This window comes from Marmota monax, unplaced genomic scaffold (genome assembly GCF_021218885.2).
Source record: "Marmota monax isolate L192 unplaced genomic scaffold, Marmota_monax_Labrador192_F-V1.1 WCK01_AAM20220418_F8-fsc00084, whole genome shotgun sequence".
NCBI classification, from domain to species: Eukaryota; Metazoa; Chordata; class Mammalia; order Rodentia; family Sciuridae; genus Marmota; species Marmota monax.
In genome coordinates this window covers 4,736,718-4,761,321 of record NW_026694575.1, presented here as the reverse complement: position 1 = coordinate 4,761,321, position 24,604 = coordinate 4,736,718, and the positions used below count along the sequence as shown (strand labels likewise).

The following is a 24,604-nucleotide window of genomic DNA, read 5'->3' as shown; positions in this document are numbered from 1 at the left end:
TTCTTCTCTTCATGGAAATATCAATGCTTCATCAGCAGAAATCCACACGCACGAAGTCCTCTCATAAAAGAGGCAGCACTGATGGCCACGGCGAGTCTGCAGGGCTCGCAAGTGATTGGGGCACAGCCGGGCAGTGGTGTTTGGCATCTTAGTAAGTCAAAAGCACCAGGCGAGTGACACATCAGCACACCGTCACTTCTGGGCTCACAGATCGTCACCAGAAAGCGTTCTCAACAGACACACGTGGAAACCCCCAAACACCTTACAATGCAAGGTCACCCCTCACAGTCACGAGCCAGCTCGAAGGCAGGGACCTAAAGGAAGTGCTAAAGCTTAGGAGGCTCATTGTGGCTTCTCCTTTGAGTGACAGAAAGTGGGAGGGAAGGGGAAAAAAGAAAAGGACCAGGAGAGGGAAATCGGGAAGGAAGGGAGGGAGGGGAAGAGCATAAGGTTTGGAATAAACTGACATCCCAGACACTTCATATGGAAGCCTTCTAATCTTCATAATGACCATATACTTTGGTTCCATTTTACAAGTAAGTGGCCTACCTGAGGCCTAGAGAATTTAAATGACTTGCACAGGATCACATAGCTAGTGACTGAGAGTGTCAGGATTTGAACATAAGCCGCCATGACATCATAGTTTTTGTCTCAGTGGGAAGGGAGTTTGGTGGGTACAATGTTCCCATCATCTTTAACATCCAAAGCCTCCAAAGACTCCACTTTCCAACTACTTTCCAACTGGGTACTTTCAATGAGGGAAGCTCTTTATGAAACACCACATTCTATTTTCAGTTGACTCTATTTGTCAATTACTATTGAAAACAATTAATTAGCAACTGCAGTTATACTAAGTGCTTGCTGTGTGCTAGGAGTTCTGGTAAAGGTTTTCGTTTTGTTTTTTCAAGTTATAAATTCATCCTCACAACAATTCTATAAAAGTTGTATGATCATTTCAGTTTTGCAAATGAAGATAGAAAGGCACAGAGATTAAGCAACTTGCTGAGGGTCTCATGGCTTGAAATTTAAACACAAGGCTCTGACTGCACAAGTAACATTCTTCTGCATTCACTGCACAGCCACCTCCTTTGGTGGCAATTCCACCCCCTGCCACCAGCTAGATATAGCTGCATCTTTGAAACAGCATTACTAGCCACCCTTCACTGATGGCTTGAAGCCGGCAAAGCTGTATGCTAAGTGTTGTGCCTGCGTTAGGTCACTTAATCCACAGGACAGCTCTGTGAGCTAAGTAACATAATTCCTGCTCTATAAATGATGTTGAAGTCCAAGTCAGTTGATGTAGCAAGCTAAGATCACGCAGCCAGCGCTCAAGTCCAAGTGTCTGTGAATTCAAAGCCAGCCCTTGAAACTGTTCAGGCATTTTGATGGAGGAAGAGCACAAATCTAGTTGAGGTTACCTTAGTTGCACGTATCTGAACTGACTTGATGGCCAAGGCCACCAAAGCCACCAGAAATCAGGACTATATCAGGGAACTGGCAGTCCGTACTCAATGCTGGTGCCCACATCTGTGTCTCTGTGAAAGGGGCTCCATACAGGGTCCCTAGACTTCCTGGGTCCAAGGACTTTGCCTGCTGTGACCCAGGGAACTCAGTTACATGTGCACACCATGAGGGGTTTCAGGTTCTCAACAGCTTCGGCCCACTCCTGGCCCGGGAATCTGCTGGCTCTTCCCTCAGCATCCACACTCTGGTTCCCAGACTCATGTTCAACCAGCACCAACTGTGTGCCTGCGATTACATAACGCTGGCACTATCCTGGTGCTTCCAGAAACAGATCCCCAGTGATCTTGAAAGGGAAGCACTGACCACCATCTCCACCTGCTGCGCTGGGATTAAGTAAGACAGGGAGGGATCCCCACACTCTTTGGCAGGAGCCAACCCAGGCCTGAGGCATCTGCTGCAGGAGGACAGTTTTCTTGACTTTTCCTGACATCCCCACTCCTGCTGGGTCTCTGGCCTCTGACCTCGGCATCAGTCCCTGACCTGGTTACCATTCAGCTGCTTCTCACTGTGCTCCAAGGCCTGACGGGGCAGATTACAGTGGCACACAGGGAAAAAAAAAAAAAAAGCAGAGAGGACACCCTGCTCAAGTGTAAGTGTCAGACAGCATTGATCAGATCCTGTCACTTGCCAGAACTCAACGCTCTTTCCGGTTCAATAATAATGAGAGATATTTTCACTAACCCTGTCCGTGAGACTGCCACTTCAGTTTTTTATCATAAGACTTACAAAGTGCATTGCTGTGGTCTGAATGTCTGTATCACTCCCCAATTCAGTTGAAGTCCTAACCTCCAACTTAACCGTATGAGGAGGTGGGGTTTGAGAACGTAGTTCATGAGGGTGGGAGGAACATAAGGAAAGGGAAAATTTTTACAGTGCTTTTGGACATGAATAAAGCACCAGCTATTCAAACTATCCTCCCTATCTGCATTCCAAATTCTAATACGAAAAATACCTAAACTCTCAAGTAATCGAGCAGTCAAGGGAGGGAGAAGATTCAAAATATCTCAGAACATCAAAGAAGAATCCATGGCCTCAAAATCCAGTCCTCCCTCTGCCAATCCAGGCAGCGTGATCTTTGGTCTGTCACTCAAGCCTTAGAGTTCTGGTCAATAAAATGAGAAACAGAATACCTCCCCTCACAGGAGTGTTGCAAAAACTATATTTCTAAACATGGATGTGAAAGTCTACACATCTGGTAAATACATGAAAACCTGGACAGAGCCCAGCATGGTGGCATACACCTATTATTCCAGCAAATGGGGAGGCTGAGGAAGGAGGGTTGAAAGTTTGAGGCCAGCCTCAGCAACTATGTGAAACCCTGTCTATAAATATAAGTATAAAGGTTGGGTGGTATGTGGTTTAGTGATAGAGCACCCCTGGGTACAAAAAAGATGGAATAGGTGAGAGATCAAAGGAAATTTTAATTGCATGTGAGATTTTTACTTTAATGAATGTCTAAAGCAGGAATGGAAAAATATTAATATTTAACTGAGTCATGGGTCCCTGAAAGAATCATGATTCTTTATGTTGAAATGTATAATATTAAGATCAGCTAAAAGTTAGTTAGTTGCTATCAGTAGTTAGGAGTGTGAGTTGTGACTGACAATATTTGGCAAAGCAATAAAAAAACATTAAACAGTAACCCATGGAGTGGGAAAAAATATTGGCAAACATATATCTGATAAGAGGTTAATATCCAAAATGTGTAAAGGACTCACCTCACTCAATAGTAGAAAAGCAAATAACCTGATTAAAAAATAAGCCAAGAATATGAACAGGTATTTCTCCAGAGAATACCTAATAACAGCCAATGGTGTATGAAAAGTTGCTCATCATCATTCATCATCACAGAAATGCCAATCAAAACCACAATGCCTGGCTATTAGGATGCTACTGTCAAAGGTCAAGGGATGATGGGTGTTGGGAGGATGTGGGGAAGGGAATCCCAGTGCACAGTTTGTGGAGATGGAGGCTGGTGCTGCTTTTTTGGAAAACAGTATGGTGGTTCCTAAAGGAATCAAAACTGGAACGACCATATGACCAAGCAGTGTCTCCTCTGGGCAGATTCATAAAGGAGATAAAAACACCACCCATAAAGAAGGCTGCCTTCCTGAGTTCACTGAGTGCTATTTGCAATAGCTAAGTTATGAGTCAGACTGAGTGTCCACCAGGGGGTGGATGGGCAAGACACCGAGGCATATGTATGTCATGGAGTATGACCCAGCCTTGAAGGAGATCTTGCCATTTGCCTCCACATAGACGAGCCTAGATGACATTCTGAATAAAACCAGTCAGGCACCACAAAAAATCAAAAGATATATTACACGATCTCACTGATGGGAGAGATTTTAAAGAGAGTCAGATATACAGATAGAGAATAAAACAGTAGTTACTAGGGGCAGCAGGAGTGGGGGATGGAGAGGAAACCAGGCAATGGAGGTTAGAGCTTGCACAGTAGCAGATAACGAGGACAAATGAGTCTAGAATCTAATGTACAACTCGAGGACAACAGGTAATAACATTGCACTGTTTTTGGATTCCTGCTAAATGATTATATTTTAGCTTCTCATGTCCTAAAAGCAGCAACAACCAAAAAAAAAAAATGGGTAAATACTATGGTAGTCATGTTAGTTTGTCTCATTGGAGTGACCTGCTATTTACATTTATCACATAGCAGCATGTTGAATACCTTAAATATCCACAATAAAATTTATTGGGAAAAGAAAAACAGAGTAAGCTCTGGAATCAAAGCCTGGATCTGCATGGAGATCTGCGATACACAGTCTGCTTGACAAGCAAACGTGTTTCTCTGGGTCTCATTCCTCTCCTCTGTAAAATGGAAATAACAATGGTACTTGTCTTATCAGGCTTAAATTAAGGGGAAAATATAGAGTTTTCCTAGTGCCTGACATGAGATAAGGGTCCAAAACAGTAGATACTGTCCCCTCTTCTTTAAAAGTCAATTAAAAGAATAATTATAATCCAGAATACATCGTGCATATTTTCTGTTTTGTTTCCAGTACCTACAGACTTGGAATACTGCTCTTTTCTTGAAGCCATTTCAACCTATTTCTATAGCAACAAAGCAAAGAAGACGTGGTGGAAGTTTGCTGACATTTAGCCTCATCTTCATTCAAAAGGATGAAACCTCTTGGGGTACTCCCAATGATGGAGCACCGTCACTCCAGAAGTCAGAGACCTTTCCACACCAACCTGCCTCTACCGCACAGCCAAAGAGAGAAACAGCTCCTACAAAGTGGTGCTTTAAAAATACCCCTTCTCAAGATGTCATCATGTCCCCCACTTGTCCCCAGAGCAAAGAACTTGGGGGCAGGTCAAGATCACTCTCCATGTAATTGTTAGTGTCTAAGTTGCTCCACAGCCCTGTGCACCCACCCTGAAGGCAGTGAATGAAATCTCATGGTGGGGAGGAGCCATCTGCAGCCTGAGCTGCAATGTGGTCGTGTGCATGGGCCGAAGTGAAGGAGCTCCAAACACTTCCAGGTAAGAAGTCTCACAATGGTAGGCAGTGAGGTCCCGGTTCCAGAACAGAGTAGCAACCACCAGTCTGCATCCATCGCTTGAAAAAGTGGAAGGTCCTCAATCCACATCCTCCCTCCCCTCTCCCCTGGTTTTATATTATTCCTTTTTGAAACCTAAAAGTTCCTTGGGAGTCACTGTCTAGAAATCCCATTTCCTTCATCCCTAAGATGGACCCCCATGGCCCTGATACATGTAAGTATCAGTAGGTAGGAAGTGACTTTTCTGGTTATTTCAAAGAGAGGAGTTGGGTAGCGACTAATTGAGCATGGCACATCCATCCCTCCTGAAGGACTTACACAGAGGCACCTAAGCAAGCTGTGCTACCCCAGAGAATATCGCCCACCATGGCCTGTGTGGTCTGAAGACAGGATAGGCCACAAGAGGGGTCTTTGGAGGTGGGAGGTGTTTTAGGAAGCCTGGTACAGCTTCTCCACTCAAAAACCATGGTGGGGCATAGCATGCATATAACCTAGCAGCTTCACACCCAAACATCAGAAGCACCTGGCATCTCGTTCCCCAGATGCATTGCTATTTGTATAGGAGCTGATGACCACCATTGGGCTTGACTGAGTAGGGAAGACAGATGAGAAGAGGGCACCTTCTCCCAGGTCTTCCATGTCCTCTCATCCCCATGTCCTCTCCAGGCCTCCTTGTTTAAGGATATGAGATTTAAGTCTTTGGATGTCATTAAATATGGGGAAAGGTGTCAACCAAATAGGACTGATTGAGGGAAAAAATAAGTATTTTTTTCTCATATTTGTACCTCCTACAAGGAGGTTCATTCCTACTGTTCAGGGAACACTAACATGGGGTTCCCACATCCATAGTCAGGACTTGCTTCTCCCAGGGAAAGCCCCACCTCTGTACCCAGAGCCTTTTTTGGCAACATGTAATGGCAATTCTCACACAATGTAAAAGTGTTCTCTCTTTGGTCCCCGTTTTTCTTGGACAGTGTACCTGTCAGAGATTGATTGTCTAGAGGTTAGTAACCATTCTTTAACTTGTACACAACTAGGGACATTTTGGCCCACTCTCTTTTTCTGCTTATGATTTTAGGTCTCATGACGTTTGTTTAAGATTTTGAATCATAGTAACAGCCACTTACGCTTTAATATGGTTTTAGCCTATAAAACGTGTACTCACACCCCGGGAGGGGGCCTGAGGGTGTAGACTTGCAGCCCACCCCTTGGCCCACCAGCTGGTGGATCTGGACCACGGGCTGGTGAATAAAGTTTCGTCTCCTGCTTTAAGATCAACTTGGTGATTTACTGCCATCTCGCCTTAATGGGCCGAGTGCTGGCCCAGGCACCAGAAAACAGCCACTGGCTCCCAGGTGACCTGGGGAGCCACTTCCCTCTCCCCATCTCCTCACCTGCAGATGGAGGTCTCCTGCCCATCCCTCAGCATTAGTCCACATAGCATACAAGAGACACCGGGCAGAGTGTTTGTGCCTGGTTCTATCTTCAATCTTTGCCTTTGCGTGACACCTAGGTTCACCCAACTGAGCAAACTTAGTACATCAGCAAGGCGCGCTGGCCTCACTTGTTCCAGGCAATCACTCAGCTTCCAGGTCACCTGGACCGTGTTGTAAGGTTACACACTGGCCCGCCTAGATGGCGTGCCACATCATGGGGAAGGATGGAGTTAGCCAACCCTGAACACCCTCTGCGATCCAAGCAGTGTGTGCATTTGTGCACTGAGTGTGTGTGTGTGTGTGTGTGTGTGTGTGCCTCTTTACCATCTGCAGAGGGCTGGGGGCTCTGTGCCTGCATCCTCACATCTACCCACAGGACAGGTAGTACCACCTCCAGGGCTGCAAGCAACTGAGAAGCGTCTGGTTTGTGGAATGGACTGAAGACACTTGTTCCTGTAGGAACCTCCTTTCCCTTGGCCACCTGCTTCCCCACGAGAGGCCTACCCTGCAGTACACTGCCTCCTGCCACCCCTCTCCCCTTTGGGGGCTTTATCTGATGGATCTACTGGGGGAAGGGACACTTCCACCTCCATGAGGCTCAGGCCACTCTCACCTCCTCCTCCTCTGTTCTGCCCAGGCACAGGGAGCACATGCTCTGCATCTTCTGTGCAGTGGGTGCCATGGGCAGGCGTGGCAAGGGAGAACCACAGCTATTCAGCTGGGCTGGTGGGGGTGGGACAGCTGACCACAGGTGACAGGTTAGCAAGCTCATTCGGTTTTTATACCCAGGACAAGCTCACAGTACAACCTGATCAGTGATACAGGTGACAGGTGACAGACTGAGTTTCAACTGCCAGACTCATGAATCCAAAGCCATTAGCCTTGTGCAAATTGTAAGAAGCACCCCTCCTGCCGCTATCACCATGGCTGGACACAAAGAGACACTTGGTTTCACTTGGGGGCGATGCCCTTGTGGGAAGAAAGAGGTGCCAGTTGCCCAGCATGGGACGTGGCAAGGACGCGATCCCTAAGGACGCAATCCCTGCTCCCTGGCTGGGCACATTTGCGCAGTACACAAATCACATGGCTATGCACAGCAGACCTCCTGGAACCAGGAAAATATTTATGGCTCCCTCACAAGTCCTAATAATGCTGATTTTCCTTCCCAATAGCATTATGACTAATCAAGAAGTGCATCCAGAAGGAGCCACAGGCCAATCGGTCCCATGGCTGTGGCAAACAGTAAGTGTAACAAACATTAAGCCGCCCAGTTATGACTTGGTTATGGAACAAAAATTCCTAAAATAATGAAGCATTTTTGTTCAGGAAACTCTAATTACAGTTATCCCTCAGTGTCCTGGAGGGCGGACCTAAGGGCCTCCTGCAGGAGGTCCCATGGCTGCTCAATATAAAATTGCATAGTATTTGCATATAACCCAGGCACAGTCTCCTGCCTACTCTGAGTCACCTTTAGGTGACTTACAATGCCAAATACAAGGCAGACGCTGTGGATGATGCTGCACGGCGTATGGAACAGCAAGAAACGTCTGTACGTGTCCTGTACAGATGCAGGTTTAGCCACTTGCAGTTGGTGGCTCCTGCGCTAACACAGAGATCCCAGGAGCAGCTCTGGAGCACATGCAGGAGGAGGTGCCTGGTGTGCACTGGGTGGGCTCCACCGTCCAGGGCCTACATCTGCGGGGAGGTGGGCAGGGACTCACCTCCACAGGTCTCTTGGATTCGCACCACATCGCCGATCTGCAGCGGGAGCTGGGGGGCTCCGTTGCCTTGGAAGTTGTATATGGCTGGGAAAGGGAAGAGGGAGACAGTCAGGAGAGGCCTGTGGTACCTGGACTCTGCTCCCTCCTGCTCTCCCTGCCTGAGGCTGTCCCACACCCAGGAAGCCCATGTAGAATGAAAAAACCAATGCAGACACCTATTCCCTGCCACAGCAGGGGAATCCAGGACCTCCTGGCTCCAAGGACCCTGCTTACTCCCTGAACCCGACCTCCCCTGAACTCCGGAGGGGCTGGTTCTGTCTGCTCTGGAGTGCCCTCTTGCTGCACCCCAGGCTGTGCATCACTTTCCAACCTCACAGCAAATCCTGGGATCCTAACAAGGAAAATGAAGATGGCCAGAGGTTAAGCAATTTGGACAAAGCCATCAGGCCAGGAAGTGCCAGGAAAATAAGCATCCAACTTCCAGCCACCGAGGTGCTCTGCTTTCGGCTCCCTAATTGCCCCATTCCAGTGACAACCCAAGTGCCAGTCTCCCCCACCCCACCCCCCCCAGGCCACAGAACCCTCACTAAGTAAGCTGGATCTCTTTCCTCCCCAACTCCAGCCAACCTTTGCTCCTCAGCCTTCATGAAGGCCAACCCTTGAGGCCAGAGTCCGCCTCCTCCCTGAGCCTTCCTTGCTTCCCCAGACACTCGGGGCCCTTTCCCAAGGTTGAGGTTACAGAGATGAGCATTAACCTTCAGAAATGTGGCCTTCACTCCCATGTTCACTAGGAGTCGGCTCTGCACCCTTGGAGCCTCCAAGGAGGACCAGAGCCTGAGGACGCAGCCTACCATTGCAGTGCTGAGGCCCCCCTGAGCATCGCCTGCACCCAGCCTGCACCCACTGGGGCAGCCATCTTGGAGAAGGGAGCCCATGTCTCTGCTATGGGTTCTAAAGCCAGAGGCAGCTGAATGGACCTTGCCTTGGGGATTGCAGTTACCTGTTTTGACCTGACTGACACCTAGAGCTTACCTGTGTTCCCTGCCTCAGAACTTTCCCAGGCTAGAGAGGCTCCCATGCCAAGGGCATTGGTCAAAAATACCAAAAGGCCAAAGAGGCAGCTCCTCCCCCAGAGGACAAAGAGGAAAGGCTTGGGAGTGGAATGCTCTGGAGACTAAGGGCTGGGAAGGACACCGCATGCCCCAGGCAACCTGGAATTCTGGCTGCACTAGGGCTTGGGCACAAGCTGAGAAAAGATGTGAGGAAGCGAAACTCAACTTGCCTGACCTTCAAGCACCGAGCAAGAAGAAGTGAGGCTTGCAGAAGTGAGAGGGCCACAGGCTAACTCCCAGCAGCACAGCGAGCTGCAGGCCAGAAGGAGGGGTGTGTTGGTGACAGCGGAAGCAGATGGCAGCCTTGGACAGCCTGCCTCTGCCCTCAGTCCAGCTGGGTTAGCATCCAGCTCGGACACCAAGGTCACTGTGGCAAAAGTCCTTTATGGGAAAGACAGAGATGTGCATCTGGTAAAGAGCCCGGCGCACAGTGACGCTCCATCAACAGTAGCCAGAAAGACGGGATCAGAGGGCAAGGACTCTGCAGCCAGGGGAGGCCGGAGAGGTGCACATGCAGTGACCAGATGCGTGGCCTGGTGCTTAGAGAGCACCCTAGGGGGCTGCTGGACCCAAGCAGGGCTACAGAGGACTTCCTAGGGGTGGGGCCAGCTGAGCTGGGACCTCCCTCAGCCCCTGCCTAGGCTGTTGTGAAGATGGAGAGGCCTGAGCCAGAGACCCCTTCTGCATAGCTTCCCAGGAGAAAGGAAAGTACCCTGGTGTGAGCTCCAGTCCATGACAGGGCCCTCAGCCCTGGGGCTGCCACACCCAGGCAGCAGCAGACAGACATTCCCAACGTGCCTAGGCATGGATTCCCTTTCCAGGGCAACCCGACTCCCCATTTTTAAAAGAGATTTTGTTATGCATCTCTGACCTACTCCACAAGGTTGGGAGGTGGGGAATGAGCTGAGAAAACTGCACCTTAAACAGGTTGTTACTCCTCCCAAAGAGGAACTAAAGGTAGTCAAGCCCCACTTATCTGGTAGTGAGTTATAATCCTAAGAAGAACTAATGTTTATCAAAACTTTATACTACCAGACATGAAGTTCTCCACATGCGTTTGCTCATTAAACCCTGACAGCACTCTTTCCAAGGAGAAAGCATTATTTCCAAATTTTGAATGGGGAAACTCAGGCATAGAGAAGTTAGTTAACTAACCCAAGGTCACACAGGACTGGAGTTGGGAGTACAGGCCTGTGCTCTTTACTAATATTTTACTCTGCCGTTATGTCTTCCTGTGGTATCTCCCTTTATCTTTGAGGACAAGAACAGTGGTTTGAGTGACAAAGTGACCAAGATCCAAATGGATGGTGTGATCTGTACACCCTGTGGGAAACATCCCTGGTTTGTGTACAGATTATTTTGGATCACAGACACCACCTCCAGTGCCCAGCTCTGCTTTTATCCCTCCCTCCCCACTCATCTCCTTCCCTCTCTCTTCTCTCCTTTCTTCTCCCCCAGCCCCCTCCCTAACACCTGCCTGTGTAAACCACATCAAAGGGAGCAGAGTGGTATAGAAGGAAACCCAGTTCTGCCGTGTACTGCTGTGTGATTTGGGGCAAGTAAATGCACCTCTCTGGTTCTCACTTTCTTACTAGGGAGGTGTTGACAGTACCTATCTCACGGGGTTATTAGGGTATCTCGATGGCAGTGAGCATAGGGAGTTCATCCCCAGGGCATGCCCCACACACCCCCCCTCCTCTGTGGGCACTTATGTCATTGATGGGGGAGTCTCGATCCTGAGAGAACCTCAGGCCTGCAGGTTATGAGCCAGTGTCCCTGGAGTTAGACGGATGTGGCTCATGAGGCCAGTACTGTCCACTGAGGGATCACAGAGTGCTGTGTTCAGGCTGTGTCCTGCACCAGGCCCCAGGACAGCCATGGAGGCTGGCACCCCATTTCTATCTGCTTGCCAACGCCTGTGCCCTGTCCATACTGCATGCACAGGAGGAGAGGGGACAGTGTCTTTCTGTAGTCCATGTGAAAGCCCAGCGGGGTCAGGGACAGCCTGCCTGGAACAGCAACTTCCCCTCTCTGGGCCTCCACTTCTCCAGCTGTGCAGTGGAGGAGAAGCCCTGCCTCCCAGGTGCCCAGGAGGAGGAGAAAAACAGAGCAGCATTGGTTCAGGGCCCCTAGAGTGGGGCTGGGAGGCCCTGCTCCTCTGGCCTCAGACACCCCTATGCTGAGCCACTGAAGGCTGGGCACCTGCACCCAGAGCACTGCTGACCTTTGCCCTGGGCCACACTGCAGTCCACTAGCTTTTGTTAGCTGCTTATGAAACCTCCCTGCTCCCCCTGAATGACCCAGACATTGAGGAGACAACGATGCCTTTTCTCACAAAATGGCTTGACCCTTGCTAGTACCCATCACGATGCCCGACACTCCAATGATGTCCATGCCCCCCTCATGGACCAAAGCTATAAATACAGGCCCTGTTTTGGAAAACCTGGGAGCACATTTGAGAATGCTGGAATCTGCGTTTCCCTAGATTGCAGTCCTAATCAGCCTCCCAATAAACGTAATTATCTTTGTTCTTGATTAGGTTGATTTTCTTCTCTGTCAACACAGGGCTCCTGCCAGGCTCACCTGGGATTAATGCACATAAAAACCTTGACCCCATGTGTGGCCCCAGTAAGTGCTCAATAAATGGCAGTCACTGTCCCTCTGAGTGGCATCATAATCCCTCCTGGAGCGTCCACTCGGAACAACACCAATTCCTTCCACACTTATGTCACCTGGAAAGCCACTTCCCTGCAGCTTGCAGCCAATGGCACTGTCAGTCAACATCGAGTAACATCAATCCTTTGTCCAAGAGCAAATCTTGAGAGCCCTCGGCCTCTGAGGCCTCCTTTCTCCTGCTTAAACATGGCCTCCACCATCAACCTGATTGCAGACGTTCTTGCCCCATAGGCTGCGGTCTCCTGGACCCACTCCAGTCTGCCAGTGTCCTCCCTGTTCCTCCAGCCCTAAGGGTCTGCCTGGGAACTCGGCCAAGAGCTGGCAGGGCCGGGAGGCAACTGAGGTTTACAGAAGCAGAAAACCACACACCCCTTGGGTTTTCCCCAGAGTGCCCCAAAGGGAGGGCGGGGCACTGGGATTTGTTCCCCGACTGACCCTCAGTGTTCCTCAGGGGTCCTTCACCCTCTGCCCACCAATGTCAGGTGCAAAGGTTCCAACTGATCGGCTTAAGATGTCTTGGACAGATCTGAAAATGGTGAGATCTGTATCCATCCCCAGGACTCACTGATTGTGAAAATGAAAGCTACTGCCTGCCATTTAACTTGTAAATCGTATCTGCCTTTGCAGAAGGGCCTGGGCTCTCAAGGTTTTTGGAGAGCAGACACTGCTGACAAAGGAAGTGGCTTGGCTCATGAATACCCGGTTTTGCTAACTCCTCTAAATGACTAACAGGAAGTGGAGTCGGGGTGCCACTCTGTGCCGAAGTGTGACTGCTGATCTCTGATCCGCCCTTCTTTCTGACCACGGTGAGAGCAGATCATTTTGTCCCTACTCACCGAGGACCTCGCCACTCTTGACTTTGGAGTGAGGGATGGAAAAGGCAAGGAAACATTTTGTGCCATGTTAGGAAATAAATACAAAGTCTCCCTTTGCTTGTAAGTGAGGAAACTGAGGCACAGGGAGGAGGATAAAAAACTTTTCTACAAGATAGATTGATGAACTTAGGTAGGTGGATAGGTAGGCAGACAGACAGTAGGGAAATCTAAATTCTAACCTCTGAACACAACACTGCTTTCCAAGAAAATGGTAAATGTTTATTAAGTATCTATTCTATACCAAGCACATATGCCATGATTTTTTATGTTTTATTTTTAAAATTATATATATATATATATATGTATATATATTGTAGGTGAATACAATACCTTTATTTTATTTATTTGTATGTGGTGCTGAGGATCGAACCCAGGGCCTCATACATGCCAGGTGAGGGCTCTACTGCTGAGCCCAGCCCCAGCCCTGCCATGATTTTTGAGATACTGGTGGGAACATGTGCTGTGTGCTAGGTACTGTTGTGGGCACTGGGGTTAGAGTGACAGGTAAAACAGGCCAAAGCCTTATCATCTTACTTGTATCTACTCATTCATCTTCATGCCAATGCTCCAGGGTATTACCCTCCATGTAACCTACAAGAATCTCACAGAGAGGATCTGGAACTTGCCCTTGGCCACACAGCCATGGTGGAGAGTAGATTCAAACTCAGAGCAGAATCCAAAGTTCTTGCTTCCCTGACCAGCCCACTGCTGATGTCACCCTTTTTCTTTTGTTTGTCACAGTACTGGGGACTGAACCCAGGGGCCCTTCACTACTGAGCTACATCCCAGTCCCTCCTCTTTTATTTTGAGACAGGGTCTCACAAAGTGGCTGAGGCTGGCCTTGAACTTGCCATCATCCTGCCTCAGCCTCCCAAGTAGCTGGGATGACAGGCATGAGCCACTGTGCTGGGTGACATCACACTTTCCTATATGTGTGTGTGACTTGCTGATGTCCTGTGTCTCCCTCAGCCTCAGAGAAGGTGCAGACTGAGTCCATCGTCAGTACTGAGCTCCTGGTGCTAAGAACAGTGCCCAACCCACTGAAGAAATAAGATCATAAACACTCATTGGACTGAGGAATGTGATTGGATTTGAAGGACAGGTATGTCCCTTCTTCTGGCTATACACCTTGAATTTATTGGATTGCTTCAAGAGATGCTGACCAAGCCGGCTGCTAATTTGTATTGCAGTTGGCCAGCTGTGACCATGGGGAAGCACTGGGTCCTCCTGGGGGCCCTGCCATTTACTGACATGTTTGAAAAAGAGAGCTTCAACCAAGACCAGGTGTTAATAGAGTTTCGACAAGTGGCTGTGTAAGGGGAACAAACACAATAACACACAGAGAGAATGTAATTGCCTGGAGCTCACTTCAGACCTAGCGGGCTCTGGAGAGCCTCCACTCCAGGGGAAGACAGAACCAGCGCAGGTGCAGGTGGGCCCAAGGGCACTGCGCACATCGAAAAGCGCAGGCAGTGTGAAATGCGGGGCGTCTGTATCCCGATGTCACCAGGGAGGTCCACTGTGGAGACCCAGCAGCAACCCCAGCTCAAACCCAGGCACAAGCTGGCCAACCAGGAGGCAGCAGAGCCACAGCCCAGGATGGAGATGGAGGAGGGCGAGGGGGAGGAGGGGCAGGGGACCAGCGCTCCGAATGACAAGAGCCAGGCTCTTAGAACACCCCCTGCACCGGCCACCTTCCCGAGGGCTTTAGACAACCTAGTTAACCCTCAGCACGATTCTTAGGGTGGGTATAGCTGTTTCCATCTCTATTTTACAGAAAAGGAAACTGAGGCAGTGTGGGATGCAGAGGGAGCCAGGGAGGCAGAGAGGAGGGAGCTGGCCAGATCCCTCCACAGGCAGCGGTGGGAGCACAGCCTCCACACTGCGCCTCCTCTCCCTAGTGGAGATGCACTTGGTCCCTGCATGCTGATAGCAGCTTCAGTCCCCTCTTGGGTGGTGACAACCACCTTCTGGGCAGAGTATCATTGTGCTGTCTTTAGTGAGCCAAAGTGACATCCCCAGCCCACAAGAGGAGAGTTAGGATTCCCTGGCTTCTCTAAATCAGTGACTCACAATAAAGGGTTATTTTGGGTCCTGGAGAAAGTTTGTCTTTGTATCAACTTGGAGTGAAGTGGGGGCAGCGGGGCTCCCAGCACCCACTGGGTAGAGGCTGTGGGGGCTGCTCAACCCCTGCTACGGTTCCACATTGTCTGAGCGTGTCCTGGAGGCTGAGGTGCTGCAGGCTGGGTGACAGGGTGGGGTAGTAAGAGTGCTGGAAAGAGCTAGAGTCTAAGGGAGGTGGTTAGATCATGGGGGCGCCACCCTTGGAAATGATTAATACAGTTCTCATGACACTGCGGTTTGTTCTTGGAAGAGTGGGGGTTATAAACACAGCCAGCTGGCCCCTGCCTGGCCTCTGACTTCCAGTCTCCTGTTCTCTCTGTGGCACCAAGAAGTCCACACAGAGGCTGAGCAGATGAAGTCACCCCATCTTAGATCTTAGACTTTTAGCCCCTGAAACTTTGTGCTAAAACATACCTCTCCACTAAACATACTCTCTATAAGTATCCAGCTTCAGGTATTTTGTTATAGCAACAGAAAGCAGAGTAACATACCATCCCACACCACACAGGAAGGCCCCATATCAAAGAATCCTTTGACCCAAAACATTAAGTGTTCAAGGCTGGTCAGTTCTGCTCTCAAGTCTCTTGCTGGAATTCTACTCTCTCCTTTCCAGTACTCCTGGAGGTTAGGTATACACACATACACCCACACACTCACATTCTTACACACTCCTGCATTCACACACACCCCACTGAGTTGGAAGAGAGGCTTTAGAATGAAATCCATCAATCAGCTCCCTACCCCAAATGCAGTGTTTCCAGCTGTTTGCTGGATCCTGCGCGTTGGGAGAGTAGAGAGAGGAGAGGTGGCTTGGGCACTCCTGCAACTTTCATGAAATTGAGTTGAAGAGACAAAACAAACATTCTGGGAGCAGGGAGCTGTCTCAATAATGAAGTCCAAGCTGCAAGCCCCACAGCCTGGCTCTCAGGGGGAAAGGGAGCCCCTGAAGGGAGTGAGGCTGGAGGGCAGAGGAAGGGCGAGGGGAAGGACTCAGCAGCCCAGAGGTGGGAGGGCTGGCAGAGCAGGGAGGGGAAGGAGAGGTTGGGGGGACTCTTCATGGAGCCCCTGAGGTGTCACCTGCAGGGGTCCAGCATCTGGGGAGAGCCTCTGTTGTGTTCTTATGGGACCCAGCCTCTCGGCAGCGAGGAGAATAAAGTGGCAAGATGAAGACAAGATGAGGCGACTCAGTCCACCTGAACCTTACGAAGCCATCAAAACTGAAAGAGCTCCTCCCCTGCCCACGTGTCCATCTGTCCACTCATCCATCTGTCCCATCAAGCACTGCTGCCGAAGCAGCCCCTGCCCCATGTGGGACAAAGAGTCGAGGACATGGTCTTGCTGTCCTGGAGATCACATTCTGGGGGGGACCCAGACCCTGCCACCCAAAATGAAGAGAGCCGCGACGGGTGGTAGCAGGAGCCACCTAACATCACCCAGAAGGTGACTGCTCCAGTCTGGGAAAGGCAGATGTGAATGCCAGTGATGCTCTCCGCTGCCTCCTGCAGGAGAGATCCCCACGGGCGCAAGCTTCCTAAAGGCAGGTGCTCTGGACCTGAAACTAGCTCTCCACCACAGAGCAGAAGAATCATTGAACGTAACTGATCTGGACAGGTTATAAGACCTGTTTCTGATTCTTGGCAGCTCCTGAGTTCAGGAATTCATACCTTGGGCAGAGTGCCACAGCTACCAAACTCACGTATCTACTGTACCAGTTTTACAAGATAGTGAGTGGGCACACTTGGCCAGGCCCTCCTGCTTCTTGAATGGGGCTCAGTGAATTCATAATGCACGCTCACATGTGCATGCCTTTGTGAGAAGACAGCTTATAGCTTCCATTGGCCCCTCCAGGGGACCAACTGTGAGGATGATAATTAGTTTCTCTGACCTCCCAGAACCCTGCGATTGCTTTGGAGCTGGATGGACTCGGAGTTAATCCCCAGCAGAGCTCTGACCTCCACAAGGAGTCATCCAGTGGAGGAGAGGACATGCAGTCACAGAGCAAAAGAGACCAGGGGCTATAGCTGAACAGATCCCCCAAAATTTATGTTATAAACTTACCCCCCAGTTTCATATGTTGATGGCATTTAGAAGTGGGACCTCTGAGAAATGAGTAGAATTAGCTAAGGCCATGAGGTGGCCCTGTGTGGGTATTAGTGCCTGCTCTGTCTCCTGCAGACTGCGTCCACCATGTTGCCACACAGCAGGAAGGCTTCGCCAGACACGTACAGGTGCTGGCACCCTGCTCTTGGGCTTTCTGGCCCCCAGAACCACCAGCTAAATAAACCTCTCTTCTTTGTAATCTTCCCATTGGGTGGCGTTTAGTTATGACATCAGAAAATAGGCCAAGGCCAGAGGTGAAGAGTGACTACCCAGATAAAATCCCAGGGGTGAGAAGTGTTTTTTAAAGTGCCTGCAACAGGCTGCATCCCCCTCAGACTGGGGAGGCTTCTACCTCAGCTTCCTCTTCTCAGATGAGATTAAGGTCCCCACCTCCCAGGGTGGTGGAGTATCAAACCATAACACAGTCTCTCTAAATGCACCATTCTGCAAAAGGGTATTGATGGAAACCTTGGGGACGCCTCAGATCCAGGGTTAAACTAGAGAGAACCTATGTGCAATTCCCATTGTTCCAGCTGTCCCCGTCAAAAATGCTGGGGTCACCCTTGTCCCCCCATACCCATGTCCTGTCCACGAGGGACATCCCTTTTGCTGCGCTACAGCACACACACCCAGAATGGAAGCCCATCCTGCACCTCTTCCACCCCCTTCCCAGCGTGGGCTCTGCTATCTCTGATCTAGGCTATTACAGCAGCTGCCTAATTGCTCTCCCTGCTTCCACACTAATTCCCTTCATTATTCATCAGGAAACTGCTAGAATAGTCCTCTTACAAACTAAGGCAGGTCGCTCTACGATTCTGCTCCAAACTCTGTAATACCCCGCTCCACCCTTCCACGAAGAGTGAAAGCACCTACCACGCCCTGCTCCACGTGACCTCCCCTCACAGAACCCATCGTCCCTTGCTCCCCTAATGCAGCCACCCTGACCTCCCACAGAGCCCTGCGGACCCTCCTCAGGATCTTTGCACAAGCTGTTCTTTCTACCTAGGACACACTTTCCTCCTGCCACTCCCTACTGCCACTCCCAGTCAAGCAAGGACAACCCCACTTTCCAGGGAAACACTCAGGACTGTGGAGTACAGGGATGCCTCTCTGCTGCAGCCAAACATGCCAGTCAGCATGCATCTAGGCCTGGCACTGCCACCACTTAACCCAACCCCACAAACACCTGCTGAGTATCTGCTCTGTTCAGCTCTGGTGCTGTGTCCTGGGGATTTCATGCAAGTCACACTGTCTATCTGTCACACTGTCCACCTGTGTCTCCTTCCACCAGTCTAGTCCAGACTTTGTCCCAAGGGATCACGTGGTGTCAGGGAACCCTAAGTCCTCTGAAGAATGACTAGGGAGAGGTCTGGAAAGGGTCCCTGTTATCAGTCATGTTATGCCACTGAACTCCTAACCAGTGCAGAAGCCTCAAGTGTCCTGGTTGGGTCAGGGACAGGGATGACTTTCCCCATGCAGAGTAAGACTTGCGCAGCTCACGAACTCAGCCTGACAGCCTCTTAATTCCCACCAACTAGGGGAAGTGAGAAGCCTGGAGAAAGTGCCTGTGAAGGGAACATTCATGCTGTCTCTGCCCAGATGCCCCTGGAGGCAGGTGATGGTAAGCATCGGCATCCCTGTTGGCCAAACACATGCTGCAGAACACAGACTGTGGCACCGTGGGTAATTGGCTATTAAATTAAAGGCTGTAAGCTTTAAAAACAACCAAGGTCCAGAAGTTAGCAGAGCATGATGGTGACTACATTTCCTGTCTCAAAACACAGTGGCAACATAACGAGGCCTATCTCAGGAGGAAGCAGAGCTGAGAAAACAGTTTTTTCAAGCTCATTCAAATCCTGACATTAAGGGCAGGGCAGGCTGGCCACTGGTTTCTGTGGCTTCTGTATACCTTCCGTGTACATGGCCTTAGGATGATCTCCTCATGTGGACTCCACCAGCAGCCTCCCAAATAGCCCGAGTTGTAGAAGCATCAGAAAGTAGGAGTCCCGGGCACCCAAGAGTTGCAGCAGGAAGGAATTAGATTTCCAATCCACGAGTTTTGCTGCATGATACTAATTTTGGGAAACCAGTCCAAAGGTACAGTCCATGTGGCAAAGATGGTGGATGGAAAGCCTCCAATCTGGTGGGTCCACAAAGTTCTTTTTTTCCCCTTCACTACTAGTACAAGTTCCAAAAGGGCAGCGCCCATGCTAGCCTGATTCCAGTATCTCAGTGGCTAGCAGAGTGCACACAGGAAATGCCCCACAAATGCCCAGAGAATAAACGGAGAAGGAGTAGAGGATGGATGGAGTGGTTAGTGTGTGGAAGGTGATCTCCATCCCTTCTCATCTGTTGCCTTTGGCAGCCAGAGCACACATGGGTGCCTCTGGGTGTTTGCCATGCACACTCTTCTGGTGCCTTTGGAGAGAGACTGACACACTGAGAACACCAGGCAAGGACAGAAGCCAAAAGCAGTGATGGTGTACACGCCAAGGAGTACCAGAGCTTGCCAGAATACCACCAGGAGGTGGGCGAGAGCCACAGAACAGATTATCCCTCCTGGCCCTCAAAGGAACCCACAAAACCTCACCAAACCCAGGGACAGAGCCACAGCTGGAAACAGGTTGTACACAGAACACGTTTCTGATCCGTAGGGGATCAGAATGTGCAACCCAAAATAGGCCACCTTAGCATAATGGCTATTTTGTGCTAGCAGCAAACGAGAATCAACAGTGCACAAAGAAGTCCTCCTGGATCTTCCTGTAAAAGAAGAAACTCCTAAGAAAAAGGAAACAGGGACAGCCATAATGCCCTCTCCCAGAGAAGTTCAATGACCATGAATAAATCAGAAAGTTGGCTGCCCTTCCCTCCGTCCTGCAAGGAGAAATTTCTCATCACTGACCAGAGTCTCAGGCTGGGGGTGTTAAGATGGTGAAGGCTGAAAGGCTTTTTTTTTTTTTTTGGTGGTGGTGGGAACGGGGAATTGAACCCAGGGGCACTCCACCACTGGGGTACATCATCAACCCTTTTTACTTTTTATTCTGAAATATGGCCTCGCTAAGTTGCTGAGGCTGTCCTCAAATTTTTGATCCTCCTGCCTCAGCCTCCTAGGTCCCTGGGACTGCAGGCCTTAGCCACAAGGACAGTGCTAATTCTAGGTGGACTCTGCTAGGTCAGCCACCCAGGCAGTCAGTAGACAAATGAAAGTGTTCTGCTCTTCCCTTCTGGTTGGTGTCCAATACTTGTCCCTCTCCCAATTAGCTATGTTAACTTCTTACCAGTGATACTCTCACTTGGACCTCAGTGCTCACAGGAAGTCTAGCCTCAGCGTGGCTCTCACAGCCCCTCAAAATCTGACCAAAATCTGCTTTTGCCACATCCTCTCCAAACACCCACTAAAGCCAAGTTAGACCACTTCTTGTTTGACCCACATCTTACATGCATTCCAGCTTTCTGCCTTTGCTCAACATGTCCCCCCCTAGATGCCCTTCTGGCATCTCCAGAGGGCCAGGTGTCTGCAGGTCATGTTTAAGGGTCAGCTCCAGTACTTCCCTGTCATGTGAATTTGGGGACCCGTTTCTTCATCCATAACAGCGCTGCATCAGAATGAGCTTTGCAAACTTGGCATGCAACATTCCTATGAGAATTGATGTCCTAAAGTCGGTGCTGGGTGCACCACTGACTTGCCTGGTTCGGTCACTTACTAATGGAGCCAAGCACACTCCTCAGTGCCCCAGGCTTTACCTCATTCCATCCTCACAACAGCCTGTGGGACCGTCATCACTCCCCAATTCAGAGACAGAGCAACCGGTCACGATCAGATCGCAATCCCCACTTCACACACGAGCTTCTGAGCCCACACACCACTCCTCATGCAGGACTGCACCCTTTTGTACTCTGAACGCACACTGCCTCTATCACACTTGTACCCCAGGTCTTCTCACGGCTCTGATGGATCACATATCACGGCTGCAGCAGAAAGAAGAAACCCTGGCTGGGGAGTGACCTAAGGATGCTCCTGGCTGCCCACCAGACCATGCAAGATAACCAAGAAGTATCTTCCTCAAAAGCCCCAGTGGAGAGCACAAGCAGACACCAGCAGCCCTGTCCATGAGACCACAGGAGGGAAAGTTAAATGTCACCTGTTCTGAAGAGATGGCAGAGAGAGGCTGTCTAAGCACCCACCACACACAGAGAGAGCTCCAGCTCTTTATCTTCCAAACCCCCATATACATAGATTCTCAAATGATCTTCATAAGACAGTGGTTTGAAACAGGAAAGTATCAATGTCTGGACCAAAGTGAGAAAGGTAGAACAGAGATCCATCTGCAAAGAGAGATGGGGTCAGAGCTAGAACCTGGCTTCCTCTCTCTCAGCCACTTGCTGGGTTTTCACGTTGGATGACCTGTCTCCACACCATCACAGCCTGAGCCTCCCTTTCCTTCCCCCAAGGGGCTCAGGGTTGGAGATTGCAGTCACTGATCCTGCAGAGAGAGGAGATCTCTTTGACGGGCAGGTGCCCACCAGGTGATTTCTGACCCTCATGTTTTCATAAGAAGGTGTGGAAAATATCAGCCCTCCCACCAGATCCAGAAGCGGTGGGGGCTGGGGCCTGACAGTGTTAATCCTCCCAGGCCACACTGGCAGGATAGCTTCTGTCAGGGAGGGTGAGAATCCTCCCTACTCCATCATGGAGCCCCGTCCCATTCTGTGACATCAAGTTTCAACTGGACCCAAAGGAGACACAGTATAAAATAAAGATTGATCGCGGCTGCAGCAGAAAGAAGAAACCCTGGTTGGGGAGTGACCTAAGGATGCTCCTGGCTGCCCACCAGATCATGCAAGATAACCAAGAAGCATCTTCCTCATTTAGAAGGGTGCTCTGCCCCTGAGTCTTCACCTGAGGCACACGAGACAGATGCCCCGGGAAGCAGGTTCTGTGATGAACCCCACTGTATGGACAAGGTAGCCGAGCCCTGGAGTAGGTAAGGAGAGGCGTAGGGCTTAGGTCACAGGGCTGGGGAGGCTGGAACCCAGGCTCAGGCCAGCTGGCACCATAGCCAGGATGCACACCTTAGCATGAGCCTGTGCATCAGGTTACTGCAGCCCCCAGGCCCTAGGGGAACACCATTTTGCAATGCTCAGTCTCCCTCATTAACTGCTCTAATTACCCTGGACGACCAATACTGTCCCTGGCCTGTGGCGTGACTCCCTTATCTTTTGTCCCCCCAGCCTCCCTCCATGCTGGCTTAAGCACAGAACTGCTCAAGCCCTGCCTGCTCAGAGCCTTCGGTGGCCTAAATGGGGAAAGCCCAGTTCCTTAGCCGGGCATAACCGTGGCTTTGTTATTCCCTTCCCTGCACGCTTCCCGAAGGTGAAGATGCTACCAGCTCTTCTTGCCTGGATGTGCTTTCTTCTTCCTGGACCAGCCACACTGGTCCCTTCTGGACCACAGTGGTCCCTCCACCCACATGGCCTGCCCTAGTTAACAGTCTCCATGGTTCCCAGGGTAGATTGTTAGCCTGATACCCCAGTTGGAAGGGCCAGAGAAGCCCTGAAGTTAAAAAAGGGTCTTGATTGAGTCTAGTTCAAATTTCCCATTTTAGAGATCGAGAACTTGAGACCCCTGGAGGCTAAGGATCCTGTGTATTCTTTGGATGGGGACTATTCATCTATGCCCTGCAGTGCCTAGTGCCCAGTATGTGGATGATATATTTGAGCTGTCAGAGAGCTTCTCCAACAGTGGCCTCGGGAACCCCTGCCTCTCCTTGCCCAGGGCTGGGGCACCCAGGGCTTTACCAGCTGAAGCGTCACCTCTGCCGCGTGTCTGCCAGTGGCCTGTGTGGCAATCTCCAGGGCACTTTTTAAGTTCACACTCAAGTGTATGAGGATTGCATCACCCATTACACTTAGAAGGAGCCCCAGTACCTGCTGCCTCCCTTCCCCCCAGCTGCCACTTCCGCCCCCAGCTTGAGGCTGAGGCCTCTGGGAGCTTAGATGGCTGAAATTGGAGGGGCTGACTTCTGAGTTATCCCCAGGTCCTCTGAAAGCAGCTTCCTTCTCCAGAGGCCGTGGGCTGAGTGAAGGATCCAGCCCTCCCGCCCCACTCCCCAAATGTGCAGGGGCCCCTGGATGCTCTGCCAAATCAGGGGTCATCTGACCCAGGAGGAACAGGCCCGGCAAAGGACAGAGGGAGGTGCTTTGGACGGGGGAGGCAGAGGGCATCCTGGGTGGGCCATGGCAGACCTGGGGGACAGCGGGGCTCCCTCCACCCAGCAAGTGAACAGATAGAGAAGGCTGAGACTGGCACAAGGGAGCAAGCAGCCTGCTGGACACAACCTCTGAAGCTCAGCAGCACTAAGGAGAAAGGGCACCTTTGGAAGCCAGAGTCATGGGCAGGTGCCCACCTTTTCCCAGACCCCAGCCTCCCCTTCATACCCGCAGCCTCCCCTTCCAGCAGGCAAAGGGAGCCCCTGAGCCCTGGGGCTTCCAGGGGCGCCCCTGCCCTCACCCAAGCTGCCAGGTGCCATAAGCATCTTCCCACATGTGGCTCTCCAGCCGCCTGCCCATTGCCCAGCTGCTGCCCAGCTTGCACACCTACCCACACCCTGCCGCTCCTTGTCAGTTTTGCGCCAGGGGGTCATGGCTGGGCCGGGGTGCCTGCCTGCGGGCCTTGAGTCCTCCGTGGGGAAGCCAGCAGGAGTGGCTAGCGCTCTGCTGGGCCCCACTTCCTTCCTCTTTTCAAACTCTCTTTCAGGGCCCGCCCTCCCAGCCCTCCCCTCCCTGGGCTCCCCGCTCCCTCCTCCCTACTGTCCTCCGGCAGGGGCACCCTAGGCTAGTGGCTAGAAGGCCTCTTGCAAAACTTGGGGGGCCGCCCCCAACTTATCTCTTCCCCAAGCGAGTGGCCAGAGGCCAGGCGGGCACCTGGGGCCATGGGGACCACCTGGGCTGAGAGGTCCCCGATTTCTGAACCAAATGACTGAATAGACGCTTAGCATGAACTTTGCTGTCAGATCTGGATTCAAATCCAAACCAAAACAAATGACTTCATGATCTAAGGTTGAGGTTTCTCCTCTGTAAAATGGACAGTGCCTCCTTCATAGGACCATTGTGAGGAACAGAGAGGACAATGTACACAGCAGGTGACACAGAAGAGTGACGTGGCTGCTGGAGGGCAGTCCTTTAGAGTTTTTATCCTTATCTTACCAGGGACCCACTGGAAAATCCCAAGAAAGTTTAGGAAACTCTCCTCTGAAAGTACCCAGCACAGAATTCACCAACAGTGAAGGGATGAAGGGGGGCAACAGTGGGCCCAGAGCAGCCCCAGGGTCAGGCCAGGGGAGACCTTCCCCACACCCCAGCTCTTTCCGTCACAGTGACAGGAGCAAATTTAAGTCAGGCGAATTCTCTCTTTCTTCATGATTCTCACCACCCTTTTCTGTTCTGGAGTCATTAAGAGAGATGAGGAAATATCAGTCCACAGGCAGCTCCTCTAAAATATGAATTTTATTTAAA

At 50.7% G+C, this 24,604-nt stretch overlaps 1 protein-coding gene across 1 annotated transcript in view; it reads right to left on the bottom strand.

The window, feature by feature from the left end:
- Positions 1 to 23,818, bottom strand: part of Dock2 (dedicator of cytokinesis 2) — a 409,837-nt gene extending 386,019 nt beyond the window's left edge. Inside the window, exons 1-2 of the mRNA XM_046421400.2 lie at positions 23,691 to 23,818; positions 8,203 to 8,286 (exon numbers count right to left, since the gene is read on the bottom strand). Of these exons, the coding sequence (XP_046277356.1) occupies positions 8,203 to 8,286; positions 23,691 to 23,733 (127 nt within the window). The 5' untranslated portion in view covers positions 23,734 to 23,818. The remainder of the gene's footprint in view (positions 1 to 8,202; positions 8,287 to 23,690) is intronic.
- Positions 23,819 to 24,604: the final 786 nt, after the last annotated feature.